Source organism: Chiloscyllium plagiosum, chromosome 43, assembly GCF_004010195.1.
Source record: "Chiloscyllium plagiosum isolate BGI_BamShark_2017 chromosome 43, ASM401019v2, whole genome shotgun sequence".
Classification (NCBI taxonomy): domain Eukaryota; kingdom Metazoa; phylum Chordata; class Chondrichthyes; order Orectolobiformes; family Hemiscylliidae; genus Chiloscyllium; species Chiloscyllium plagiosum.
The window spans coordinates 14,595,340-14,608,546 of NC_057752.1; the positions used below are offsets into that span (position 1 = coordinate 14,595,340).

At 47.8% G+C, this 13,207-nt stretch overlaps 1 protein-coding gene across 1 annotated transcript in view; it reads left to right on the top strand.

Moving 5' to 3' along the window:
- LOC122543269 (bridging integrator 2-like) overlaps nt 1–13,207 on the top strand; it is an 81,230-nt gene that overhangs the window by 67,035 nt on the left and 988 nt on the right. The window contains exons 8-11 of the mRNA XM_043681748.1: nt 631–713; nt 4,006–5,128; nt 10,266–10,526; nt 10,621–10,671. Coding sequence (XP_043537683.1) covers nt 631–713; nt 4,006–5,128; nt 10,266–10,526; nt 10,621–10,671 — 1,518 coding nt within the window. The remainder of the gene's footprint in view (nt 1–630; nt 714–4,005; nt 5,129–10,265; nt 10,527–10,620; nt 10,672–13,207) is intronic.

A 13,207-nucleotide genomic window follows, 5' to 3' on the forward strand; every position in this document is an offset into this window, starting at 1 on the left:
CTCTGTATCTAACCCCGTGCTGTCCCTGTCCTGGGAGAGTTTGATGGGGGACAGTGTAGAGAGACCTTTACTCTGTATCTAACCCCGTGCTGTCCCTGTCCTGGGAGAGTTTGATGGGGGACAGTGTAGAGTGAGCTTTGCTCTGTACCTAACCCTGTGCTGTCCATGTTCTGGGAGTGTTTGATAGGGGGACAATGTCGAGAGAGCCTTACTCTGTATCTAACCCCGTGGTGTCCCTGTCCTGGGAGTGTTTGCTAGGGAGACAGTGTAGAGAGAGCTTTACTCTTTATCTAACCCTGTGCTGTCCCTGTCCTGGGAGTGTTTGATGGGGGCAGTGGAGAGACACTTTTACCTCTGTATCTAACCCCGTGCTGTCCCTGTCCTGGGAGTGTTTGATGGGGGCAGTGGAGAGAGACTTTTACTCTATATCGAACCTGATGATGAATGTTTTGTTCTTTTTCCAGTTCTGTTAATTAAAGTGATGTTGAGGGTGCTGTCTCTGGGATTGAGTGACCTGTTAGTTTTGGTTTCCTGTTGTTGCAATCTGAGTTGCTGTCACTCCTCAGTTGCGGATAAACGTGGTTTGCTGTGTCAGTGGTGCTCCTCAAGTTCAGTACATTGTTTTTGCAGCTGAACCAGAGCCTCTACTCTGTGATGACCAAACTGGAGAAGCAGCACAGTACCACGGTGTTTATTGTGAAGGGCGTGGCTAGGTAAGTCAGGACAAGTCGCCGCTGCAGCAACGTCATGTCCCGTGTCGTCAGATTTGAAAGCAGCTCGGTCTTTGTATGCATGTCCCTGTTCACCCGCCCTTCCGTCTCCCAAGCACTGCTCCCTCAGCTCAAACTGCTTTCCTTCCCACTCTTTGTTTCCAACTCGCTTTTACCTCTTTCCAGTTCACTGCATTGGCATGGGACCTTGGCCCCACTGTCATTCGATGTCATCACTCAATCAATGTATCACTGGTGCCTCATTGTTCTGCATCTCCACCTTCTCCCCCCAATCCTCCTCCCCTCCTCTTCCCCAACAGACTTTCTCCTCCTTCATGATGCTGTGATGAGCATCTCCCCATGAGTCTCTTGCACTGCTGCCAACAATCTCCCTGATCTGGCTCTGGCCCCGTTCTGTGGTTGCACATCATCGACACCCTTCCTCTCTCCTCAGTCACAATGTTCCTCTCCAGGGCAGATGTAAAGTTTGTTCCTTCCTTTCCTTCCCAAAATGGGTTCCACATTCCTCTTCATTTCTTGTGCATGATATCAGCGCAATACAATATCCTCCTTCTTGCCCCTTTGATCTGTTCCACCCCTCATGTGGTCTCAGTTTCTTTGTTCCCCTTGTCATAAATCTGCCTTCCTGTTAGTCTCTGATTTCCACCCTCTCCCGGGGTTGTCTGCCTCCCTTTTCCTGTACATTTCATTAAATTTGGAACCTGGTGTTCAGTTTCTTCTCCTTTCTGGCCATTTTCAGTCACATTTGGCTGGAGCATCTGCAGCAGAGGAGCATGTTGTATTCTCAATGCTCCAGCTCTCCCATCCTGTCAATAATTCTGAACCCATTCTGACAGTAATGAGGCAAGACTTAAGACTTTGTTCTTATTTCCATCATGTCTCAATTGTAAGAACTCCTCGTTCAGCTTCTCCATTCATTTGAGAACACTGGGGTGATTGTGGAACACATGTAAAACTGTATTTGCAAACTGCAGACCATCATTCACAACTACAGTGTTCAAAATGCCAAACATTGAGAAAGGTTGCCTGGGTGACTCTGTCACTGCCTCCACCGTAGCCTTGTGTCACGGTGGCTCGGTGGTTAGCACTGCTGCCTCACAGTGCCAGGGACCTGGGTTTGATTCCAGCCTTGGGTGACTGTCTGTGTGGCGTTTACACTTTCTCCCTGTGTCTGTGTGGGTTTCCTCTGGGTGCTCCAGTTTCCTCCTGCAGTCCAAAGATGTGCAGGTCAGGGTAGATTGGCCATGCTAAATTGTCCTATAGTGTCCAGGGATGTGCAGGTTAGGGTGGATTGGCCATGCTAAATTGTCCCATAGTGCCCAGAGATGTGCAGGTTAGGGTGGATTGGCCATGCTAAATTGTCCCATAGTGCCCAGGGATGTGCAGGTTAGGGTGGATTGGCTATGCTAAATTGTCCCATAGTGTCCAAAGATGTGCAGGTTAGGATAGATTGACCATGCTAAATTGTCCCATAGTGCCCAGCGATGTGCAGGTTAGGGTGGATTGGCCATGCTAAATTCCCCTGTTGTGTCCAGGGATGTGTAGTCTGTGTGGGTTTACTATAGGAAATGTAGGGTTACTGGGCTGGCTCTTCAGTGAGGACTTGATGGGCTGAATGTCCACACTGTCAGGATTCTGTGTAGACAGCTTTCCCCAGTCAATATGCTGGTGAATCTCCTCTGCACCCTCTCCAGTGCAATCACATGAATAATTTTATTGTCATGTATACTTTACAGTAAGAATACAATAAAATAGTGAAAAGCTATCATTTGTTGTCATGATTTGGTGCCATTTTGAATAATTTAAGAATAAGGAGAAAAAGAAGAATGAAGTAAGTTAATGAGGGTCTGTCAGTCCTGAACCAGCTTAACACCATCTATGACTATCTCTCCTCTGCTGCTATAGGCTCCCTATCATGCGGAGAACTGCACACTGTACTCCAGCTGTGGCCTAACTAATATATATAAAGCTCCAAAAATCACCGTCCCACTCTTCTCTTCAACATCTTGCCTCATGAAGAGTATGCCATATGCCCTCTTAACCAGCTTACCGACCTGTCCTGCTGCTTTCTATGGATATGCACGCCAAGTTCCGTCTGATCCACTGTCCTTCCGAGAGCCCCACCATTCATCGTGTATTCCCTTGCTGTGTTAATCCTCCCAAAATTGCCTAAACGTCCTCCAGAAGGCCATCTCCCCACTGCCTCCGTCCCAGCAACGAGATGAATGAGCCTGAATTCTCACCTTCTTTTGGCTCCTCTCTCTGGGCGGCGCCAGGTGGTTGCATCTTGTCCTTTTACCCGAATGGCTAGTTCCTGGTGTGAGGCATGTTTGCCATTAAGCTCCGCACTGGAGTTCTGTAGCACTGCCATCCAATCAGGGAGCTGAGGCCGATTCGAGTGTCGTCACCAGAGAAACGTAGAAAATGGGAGTAGGAGGAGGCCTTTCGGTCCTTTGCGTTTGCTCTAATATTCAATCTGACCATCCAACCCTGTCTCTACTTTGTTCCCCCATACCCTTTGATCCCTTTAGTCCTAAGAACTATATCTAAGTCAAGCTGGAGTCTTCACTGTACGATCTATACGGCTCAGGTGTGACGTTGCTATCACTTTAACAACGTTATTTTGTCTTTGGGTTTTTTTTAAAAGAGGTCATAAAGGCAGAGGTACCGATGGGTCTAAAACAGAGCTTGTTTAACAATGGCAGGGGTGTGGCCAGTTCTCCCAGTTCAGATTTTTTTCTAGCTTGGTTTAGCTGTGGCAGTCACAAGATGCTGGGTCCAGGAAAGGTTGCAAGCTTCAGCAGATGATTCCTGACTGACTTTCTCTCTGAAATCTCTCTTTGGGTGTTGTACCCTCCTGCCTGTAAAAATCTGTGTTTCAGTTTTTGCCAAGGGATGTGTTTATGGGACATTATGGGAATTGTACAGCTCCTTTGTTAATTTGCTGTAAAGGATCGGTTTTCCAATAGTCGTCATTCTAAATTCTGTTTTCTTTTGCTCACACTTCAACTGTAGTGTTTAAATAAATTCTGTTTTGCTGAGTGTCTTAACCAGCTGCCTGGAATACCCACTTCACATCTGCTTTAAAAATAAGACAACATTAGGGTCCAGGCTACCTTCTTAAAATATTTTGAGGAGGTCTGGCCTGGTCCATAACACAGCAACCTCCTTCCTGAGCTAACATCCGAATGTGATGGCTTTTATTAACATTGTCGATCGTCCAATGAGAGCCACAAACAAAAACATGAGGTACCTGTGCCTTTCTCTGTTACAGCAACAGGCGTTCATTGATTATCTCGTCACCAGTCAATCCGGCCAGTCGACTTTCAATCTCGTCGGAGAGTGGCCTTACGCTAACTTCGGCCACCACTGCTCTGCCAAAGGAAGAGGCAGTGCCTCCTGGTGCCCCATCCTCCACTGAAGCTACACGGGCACCACCAGTGGCACCTAGTGAGGAAGCCCCTGAAGCAGCTGAGCCACACGAAGACCCGCTGCCCGCTACTGCGTCGCCGCCCATCAAAACTCCGAAACCTCTTCCCCGCTTATCAATAAGCAAGGCTGAGCCCCTGGACCTCCCTTCTCCTGATGCACAATCCCCTCTTGCCTTACCTCAAGACACCTCAGCCTCTATTGATCTGGAACCTGCTGAGGAGCCTGGAGATTCGAGGTCAGAGTCCCCCGCCAAGATCGTCGAAGCCCCTCAAAGTGACCCCTCTCCAGCAGAAGCAACACCGGGCGCCGGGTCCAGCGATGAATCGACCACTGACGGAGCATGCTCAGAAGCCTTGGCCATCAATACACCCCTGTCACTGGAAACCTCATCCACTGTGAGTATTGACGCTGGGGGCAAGGACACCAGTACAGCCGTTGAGGAATTAGGTCTCTCGTCCTCGCTGTCGCCTCTGAGTCCATCAGTGGATCCAGCCCCAGCTCCTCACTCAGCCCCGTTGACTGGGGAAGTATCCCTGATGCCAAGTGATGCCCTTGAACTCTCGCCAGCCGTGTCTTCGGATGCCGCAGCTCCTTCTGAAAGTCAAGCGCAGGATTCAGAGGCCCAAGCTTCACCCTTGATGGAAGAGCGGGCATCATCTGAGCTGGCTCCCCAGGCCGGCCCTATAACCTCAAAGGGAGAACCTGGAGGCCAGATCTTGAATGAGGCCTTGTCCTCTCCTGCGGAAAATACAGTCAACGAGGCGACCGGTCCAAGTGACCCTCCAGCTCCTGAGGTGCCGCAGACTTGTAGCGAGGAAATCACGGCGTGTAATGCTCCGAGGGAAGGCCCCGTCCTTTCAGCTCGCCTTCGAGAGAATGATACTTTGAGCTCGACAGAAGATGGCTCCCAGGACACGCCCGCGCCTTGTGAGGCCGCCATGACCTCTGACCCAGCGTCACCTCAGGTAAGAGGGATAGAGACATCGAGTTTCTGGCCACGCCCACATGAGGTAAGTCCAGCCCTACTCTTGCGCTGATGAAAGAAAATCGGAGTCATTCCATCGTCGTGGATTGCAAATGTGCAGCACAGGCTGTGGCTGATGCCTGAGATTGTCTTGGTTTGAAGGCAATGGATATGGCGACCTCCAGTGGGTCAATGACACCCATGTATTTCAGGTAGCTTGGAGTTTACCACATTCCAGTATCAAACGTGTGCGAACGTTTTTCTTTTAAAGGACATTACAAATACGTAGATTACTCAATCCCCTCTGGCACCGTTCTTTGAGGAAGCACATCTTTTCAGTTCCCACTGCTTTTTTTCTTTATCTTAAAAGCTTCTGTTCTTCTGTCCAAGTCTGAGCCATTCCACTCTCTTATCGTTCGATGCATCCCTTCACTTCTCCCCTCTCGAAGTCCTCAGCTCTCCCATTCCTTGCTTCCCGAACCTTTGACCCTCCTCAAGTTGCCTTCTCTCGGGCACGCTGAGAGGACAGGTCCTTCCCTCAGAGTGTTAGATGCCGCAATTTCCCCACTACACGTCTGCGGCACCTCAGGAGCTGGAGGGTCACTTGGACCAGTTGCCTCTTAGATTACTTAGATTAGATTTAGATTTTTGTGTTATACTTAGATTACTTACAGTGTGGAAACAGGCCCTTCGGCCCAACAAGTCCACACCGACCTGCCAAAGCGCAACCCACCCATTCCCCTACATTTACCCCTTACCTAACACTACGGGCAATTTAGTATGGCCAATTCACCTGACCTGCACATCTTTGGACTGTGGGAGGAAACCGGAGCACCTGGAGGAAACCCACGCAGACACGGGGAGAACCTGCAAACTCCACACAGTCAGTCGCCTGAGTCGGGAATTGAACCCGGGTCTCTAGCGCTGTGAGGCAGCAGTGCTAACCACTGTGCCACCGTGCTGCCCACCATGCCTCGTTGACTGTATTTTCCTCAGGGGAGGACAAGGCTTCACTCAAGGCCTGGGCTTCGGGTCCTCCTTCTGAAGTTATGGGGCATGCCCATGGAGCCACCTCAGATGATGCCCGCTGTTCTGTCAAGGGTGGCATCCCAAGTGGACTCCCTTGTGGGTGCACCTACTGCTTCACTCTGTTGGCATCCTTTCATGGGGACGGGACAGTGAAGTACTCCGCAAACAGGAAAACGGAGCGCCTCATCCCAATCTCCGATTGACCTTTCCACCCTGTATTTACGGGAGCTATTGTAGGGCCAGAGAGTCATACAGCATGGAAACAGACCTTTCCATCCAACCAGTCCATGCCGACCATAAGCCCCAAACTAAACTAGTCCCACCTGCCTGCTCCTGGCCCATATCCCTCCAACCCTTTCCTATTCATGTCCTTATCCAAATGTGTTTTAAATGTTGTAATTGTACCCACATCTACCACTTCCTCAGGAAGTTCATTCCCCACATGAACCTGTGTAAAACAACACATTGCCACTCATGTCTTTTTGAAATCTTTCTCCTGTCACCACAAAAATATGCCCCCGAGTGTTGAAATCCTCACCTTAGCGAAAATACCCCTGCCATTTACCTTATCTGTACCCCTCATGATTTTATAAACTTCTATAAGGTCACCCTTCAATCTCCTACACTCCAGTGATAAAATGTCCCAGCCTTTCCAGCCTCTCCTTATAACTCAAATCCTCCATTCCCGGCAACATCTTTTCTGAACCCCCCTCCAGTTTAATAATATCCTTCCAGAACCAGAACTGGACACAGTTCTCCAGAAGAGGTCTCACCAACGTCCTGTACAACCTCAACAGAACAATCCAACCCTCTGTAAGGTCTCTCACTATTATTATTATTATTCCGATTCTTAACAATCTCCTTCCTGTTCAATTCACCCTCTTACTGCAGACTCTATCAAAGGCTCTCCCCTCCTCTCTCTGCATCTCCATGTTGCCTCTCCACTTACTGGTGAATGAGGTCCTTGTTGTTCCATGAATTTATTGTGGCGTTAATAGCTGAGGGGTGCTGAGACCTCTCCACCTGAAGTAAAGACTATATCTCCCAGCATTTGTCCCTGTCAAACAATCACAATGGTGGTGTGATCACATTATTGACCTGATCCCCTTAGGCCTTTGCTTCTTTCTCCTCCTTTCAGCATCTTACTCCTCTCACCTCTCATTCCAATCCCTCACTGGCTACCACTGCCCAAGTTTAAAATAAAAACATAGCAATATAGAAAATAGTAGCAGGAGGCTATTCGGCCCTTCGAGCCTGCTCTGTTAATTAACATGATAATGGCTGGTCGTCTAACTAAGTCCCCTGTTCCCAATTTCTCCCCCATAACCTTTTGATCCCTGAAACCCTTGAAATCACTTGCATTGGCAGATAATTCCACAGGATCCTCACTCTCTGGTTGAAGACATTTCTCCTCATCTCAGTCCGAAATGGTCTCCCTCTTACCCTTTGACAGTGACCTCTGAATCTGGACTCTCTGATCATTGGGAACATCCTTTCTGTGTCTATCCTGCTTAGTGCTATTAGAATTTTATAGATTTCTATGATAGTCCCCCCACACCCTCCCCCCTCCATTTTTCTGAACTGCAGTCAATATAGTCCTCACTGTCTCTCCTCATACATCAGTCCCAGCATCCCGGATAACAAAAGGTTTCCACTCAGATTTCTTCACTGTTCTCTTCCTCAGCCTCGCACCAAATGCCTTCTCATCCTCAGTGCTTTCAATCTCTGTCTCACCTCCTCTGAGCTCACTGCCCTCGTACAAAAGGTTTCCACTCAGATTTCTTCACTGTTCTCTTCCTCGCACCAAATGCCTTCTCATCCTCAGTGCTTTCAATCTCTGTCTCACCTCATCTGAGCTCACTGCCCTCGTAACCTCCCCAGGTCTCTCCCTCCATATAAACTCCTCAATCCTTACTCAAGGCCCCTACTTTGGTCTTGCTGGTCTCTGAGACAGCTAGCATACTCTCTCACTCTGACCGTCTTCCCTGATACCATCCTCACATTCATTTCCATAAATCCAAGGAACACAGTCTTGCATGGATATGATCAACAGCTGCTTTCATGGTTTATCACTTTCACATCCAGCTCCCTCTTGAAGATCTCTAACAAACTGGCCCCAACAGCTTCCTGTGGGAGAAAATTCCACAGGTTCACAACTCTCTGAGTGAAGAAATTCTTCCTCATTTCAATCCTCAATGGCTTACCCCTTATTCTTGGACTGTGACCCCGAGTTCTGGACTTTCCCAACATTGGGAACATTCTTCCTGCATCCAGCCTGTCCAGTCCCATCAGGATTTTATACGTTTCTTTGAGACCCCCTCCTCATTCTTCTAAATTCCAGTGAGTACAAGCCCAGTCGATCTAGTCTTTCCTCATATGTCAGTTCTGCCATCCCGGGAATCAGTCTGGTGAACCTTCGCTGGACTCCCTCAATAGCAAGAGGTCTGTGTTCCTTGGATTTACAGAAATGAATGTGAGCATGGTATCAGAGAGGACGGTCAGAGTGAGAGAGTGTGCTAGCTGTCTCAGAGACCAGCAAGACCAAAGTTGGGGCCTTGAATAAGGATTGAGGAGTTTATACGGAGTGAGAGATTTGAGGAGGTTACGAGGGCAGTGAGCTCAGAGGAGGTGAGACGGGGATTGATGATTTTGCCAGATGCTTTTGCACAAATGCCCTTCCTCAGACTAGGAGACCCAAACTGGACACAATACTCAAGATGTGGCCTCACCAAGGCCCTGTCTAACTGCAGCAAGACATCCCTGCTCCTGTACTCAAGTCCTCCAAAGAAAATAGCCTGGACCCCAACTTATTTTTAAAGCATTGTGTTCTGAATGCAATTTGATTGGTCGAATAACCAAGCTTGAAGCAAAACAAACTTTATTCTTACAGTATAGTTAAAATACAGACAAAATAAGAATTAGCTGAACAGTAACTTCTATTGAAATACTGAACACAATAATATATATGTTAACTACCACTGGTTAGCTGTTCCAGTGTAGTACATCCCATAAACACACCCTTGGCAAAGGTGCGTTCAGTGAAATAGATTGCCTCACAAGCAATTATCTAGTTCAGGAGGAAAGAATATCGAGAGAAAGCTCTGAGAGAGAGAGAGAAAGAGAGAGAGAGAGAACTCAAGCATTTTGCTGTAGCAGGGAGAGATGTGGAGCTGCTTCCAAACCCCAACAGCTACTGAAAGTTAGACTAAAACCCTGGTTCTGTGGGAGCTTGACCGCACCCCTTCAGGCTGCTTCTATTGTTCCTACTTGAAAAAAAACCCAAGGCCTCACAGGCTGTTTACTTTATTGGTTTGGAGCTGAGTGCTCGGTACCTCTGTCTCAATCTCTCTTCTTAAAAGAAATACACCTCTTAAAGCCATAGTATTGTCACACGGGGTGTGGGCATCACTGATTTGGCCAGTATTTGCTGCCCATCCCTCACTGTCCCTATAGAGGCTCGAGGATTGGCCAGGCTAAATACCCTGGACCATCCAGGAATATGCCGATAGGTGGGTTAGCTGTGGGAAACGCAGGGTTACAGGGGGAGAGTCGGTGGGTCGAATGGCATGCTTCCTGCACTGTAGGGATACTATGAAACAATTGGCTCTTCCCCTGTGCAATCTGAGCCCAAAACCCATGAAATGTTGGTTTGGGAACAAAGCAGAGATGATGATGTGACCAATTTTGAATGCAAGGTGTAAGGGCGGAGGGTGCATTACCCAGGACCACCCATGGAGTCAGGTTGCTGTGGCAACAGATGCCTTTGCCAGCATGTTGTAGCCTGGAGCCCTGATCTCAAACCACCTCATGAAGGAGCTGGAACCTCTCCGACTGTTACTGCCAGCCATTGGTATCGGTTGGAAGGATTCCTAAGTTGATCCTTAACTTGTTCATCCTGGTTATCCCACTCACCTTCCTTGTCCATCATGTCCTGGAGTGGGACTCGAATCTGGAGCTTCTCGCTCAGAGGCAGGGACTCTGCCCACTCCCTCACCCGCGATCTCAGCCTTCAGCTGCTTGCATTGACTTATCTATTGCAAATGGTAGGGGAAAGGTATTTTCAAAACTGCCAATACTGAGATTAATGCCATGGCATTTATTCCATTTAGGCCCTGGCTCTTCCTGTTACAGATAAGGATGAGGTGGAAGACAACAGAGCGAAGGCTGATGCCAGCAAAGAGATAGCTCTGTCTCCTTCATGCAGTGAAGGACTGACATCAGAGCAGTCAGTTTGTGAAGAGCGGCCACCTGGATTCATGTATAAGGTACGCTGGGTCCCAACTGAGGTGAGAAACACACTGCTCCGTTGCTCCGCTAGTCACATCGTTAGTGCAAATATTTACGTTACTCGGCTATGTCTCTCTGGGCAGGTCTGCTAAATCAAGCCCCACTGTTCCTCGAGTTATCACAACAGTCAAAGCTTCCAGAAGTGCACATAATTCCCCCATTTTCCTGTCTTGACAGCAAGCAAAGACCAGGTTTCAGGGATTCGACAAATGCATTAAGGACAAAAGGGTAACTAGGGAGAGAATAGGGTCCCTTAAAGATCAGCAAGGTGGCCTACGTGTGCAACCACAGGAGATGGGGGAGATGCTAAATGAGTATTTTGTGTCTGGAGAAGGATATGCAAGTTAGAGTACTTGGAGAAATAAATGTCCATATTACAGAGGAGGAAGTGCTGGATGTCTTGAAATGCATAACAATGGGTAAATCCCAAGACCTGATCAGGTATACCCTAGAGCTCTGTGGGAAACTAGGGAAGTGATTGCTGGGCCTCTTGCTGAGATATTTGTATCATCGATAGTCACAGGTGAGGTACCGGAAGACTGGAGGTTGGCTAACGTGGTGCCAGTATTTAAGAAAGATTGTAAGGAAAAGCCAGGGAACTATGGATCGGTGAGCCTGATATCGATGGTGGGCAAGTTGTTGGAGGGAATTCTGAGGGACAGGATGTACATGTATTTGGAAAGGCAAGGACTGATTAGGGATAGTCAACATGGCTTTGTGTGTGGGAAATCATGTCTCACAAACTTGATTGAGTTTTTTGAAGTAGCAAGGAGGATTGAAGAGGGCAGAGCGGTGGACATGATCTATTTGGACTTCAGTAAGGTGTTCGACAAGGTTCCCCATGGGAGACTGGTTAGCAAGGTTAGATCTCATGGACTACAGGGAGAACTAGCCATTTGGACACAGAATTGGCTCAAAGATAGAAGACAGGGTGGTGGTGGTGGGTTGTTTTTCAGACTGGAGGCCTGTGACCAGCGGTGTGCCACAAGGATCGGTATTGGGTTCACTGCTTTTCATCATTTATATAAAAGATTTGGAATGTGAAAATAGGAGGTGTAGTTAGTAATTTTGCAGTTGACACCAAAATTGGAGGTGTAGTGGACCATGAAGAAGGTTACCTCAGGGTGCAACAGGATCTTGATCAGATGGACCAATGGGCCGAGGAGGGCCAGATGGAGTTGAATTTAGATAAATGTGAGGTGCTGCATTTTGAAAAGGCAAATCAAGGCAGGACTTATACACTTAATGGTAAGGTCCTGGGGACTGTTGCTGAACAAAGAGAACTTGGGGACAGGTTCATAGTTCCTTGAAAGTGGAGTCACCGGTCAACAGAATAGTGAAGAAGGCATTTGGTATTTGGTACACACATTCAGAATCTCTCTCTTTCTCACACACAAACTCTCACACACGCGCATTCACACACTCGGTCAGTCACACACACAATCTGACAAACACACACTCTGTGTCTCACATACACAAACACTCCCATGCACACACATATATGCTCATAAGCACACACACGTAGACAGACACATACATGCTCTCACACACAGACATACGTATAGATACAGATACATACAGATACATGCTCACACATACACATATGTAAACAGACGCACACAGTCTCACGTATGTATACAGACACACATGGTCACACATACGTAAACAAACATATACACACACACACACACACACACACAGTTCTGCTTCTAAGTGTTTGCATGGTTGTCAAAATAGGAAGGTGTTGATTTGATTGGGTTCCCAAATTTGAATCAGGAGAAGGCCAGCAACCTTGAACCTTACTACTGCTCCTTTCTGCACCTTTTCTTTCTGTCTGACTCCCTTGTTTGAAGTGGGAGTCAAATTGAGCCTGGCCCCCACCAGCATCGAAGCCTCGAATTATCTTTCAAAGACCTGTGAGGACAATCAATCTTTTTTTCAGAAACGGTCCAAACAATTCAATATCTTCCTGTTCTTTACACGGTCCTAAGCATGTCACAGAATCCTCTCTGGGTTATTGAGTTTAAGATGGATGTAGCTTACTGATATCTCTGGCTGGGATTTAACCATCGAATGATAAAAACCCAAAGAAGTGCAGATGCTGGAAATCAGTAACAAAAACAGAAATTGCTGGAAAAACCGCAGCTGGTCTAGCAGCATCTATGGAGAGAAATCAGAGTTAATGTTTGCAGTCCAATGACCAGTCTGTTGATGCTGTTCTCTGGTTGTGGGAAGTTGCATTGAAACAGAACAATCAGCACAGTGCTCTGTCATTTGCCAGAATTAACCTGTTCTTGCAGCAAATAGTTGCTCAGTTTTCTGCTGTGCACCTAATGTGATGCCTCCCCAAAGTACAAGAAGTATCTGACTTCCAGCCTTCACTAAGCAAGTGCAGCATCGCTGGGACATCCCAGGAACAGAATATGGCTCAGCTGACGGGGTAGCAAGAACCACATGGACAGACTTTGTGCCTACATCTTTTTCGATTATGCATGGGGTATGGGTATTGTTGGCTGGCCCAGCATTTATTGCCCGTCCCAAGTTGCCCCCTTGAGAAGGTGGTGGTGAGCTGCCTTCTTGAACTGCTGCAGTCCATGTGCTGTAGGTCGACCCACAATGCCCTGAGGGAGGGAATTCCAGGATTTTGACCCAGTGACACTGAAGGAACGGCGATATATTTCCAAGTCTGGATGGTGAAGGGCTCGGAGGGGAACTTGCAGGGGGTGGTGTTCCCATGTATCTGCTGCTCTTGTCCTTCTAGATG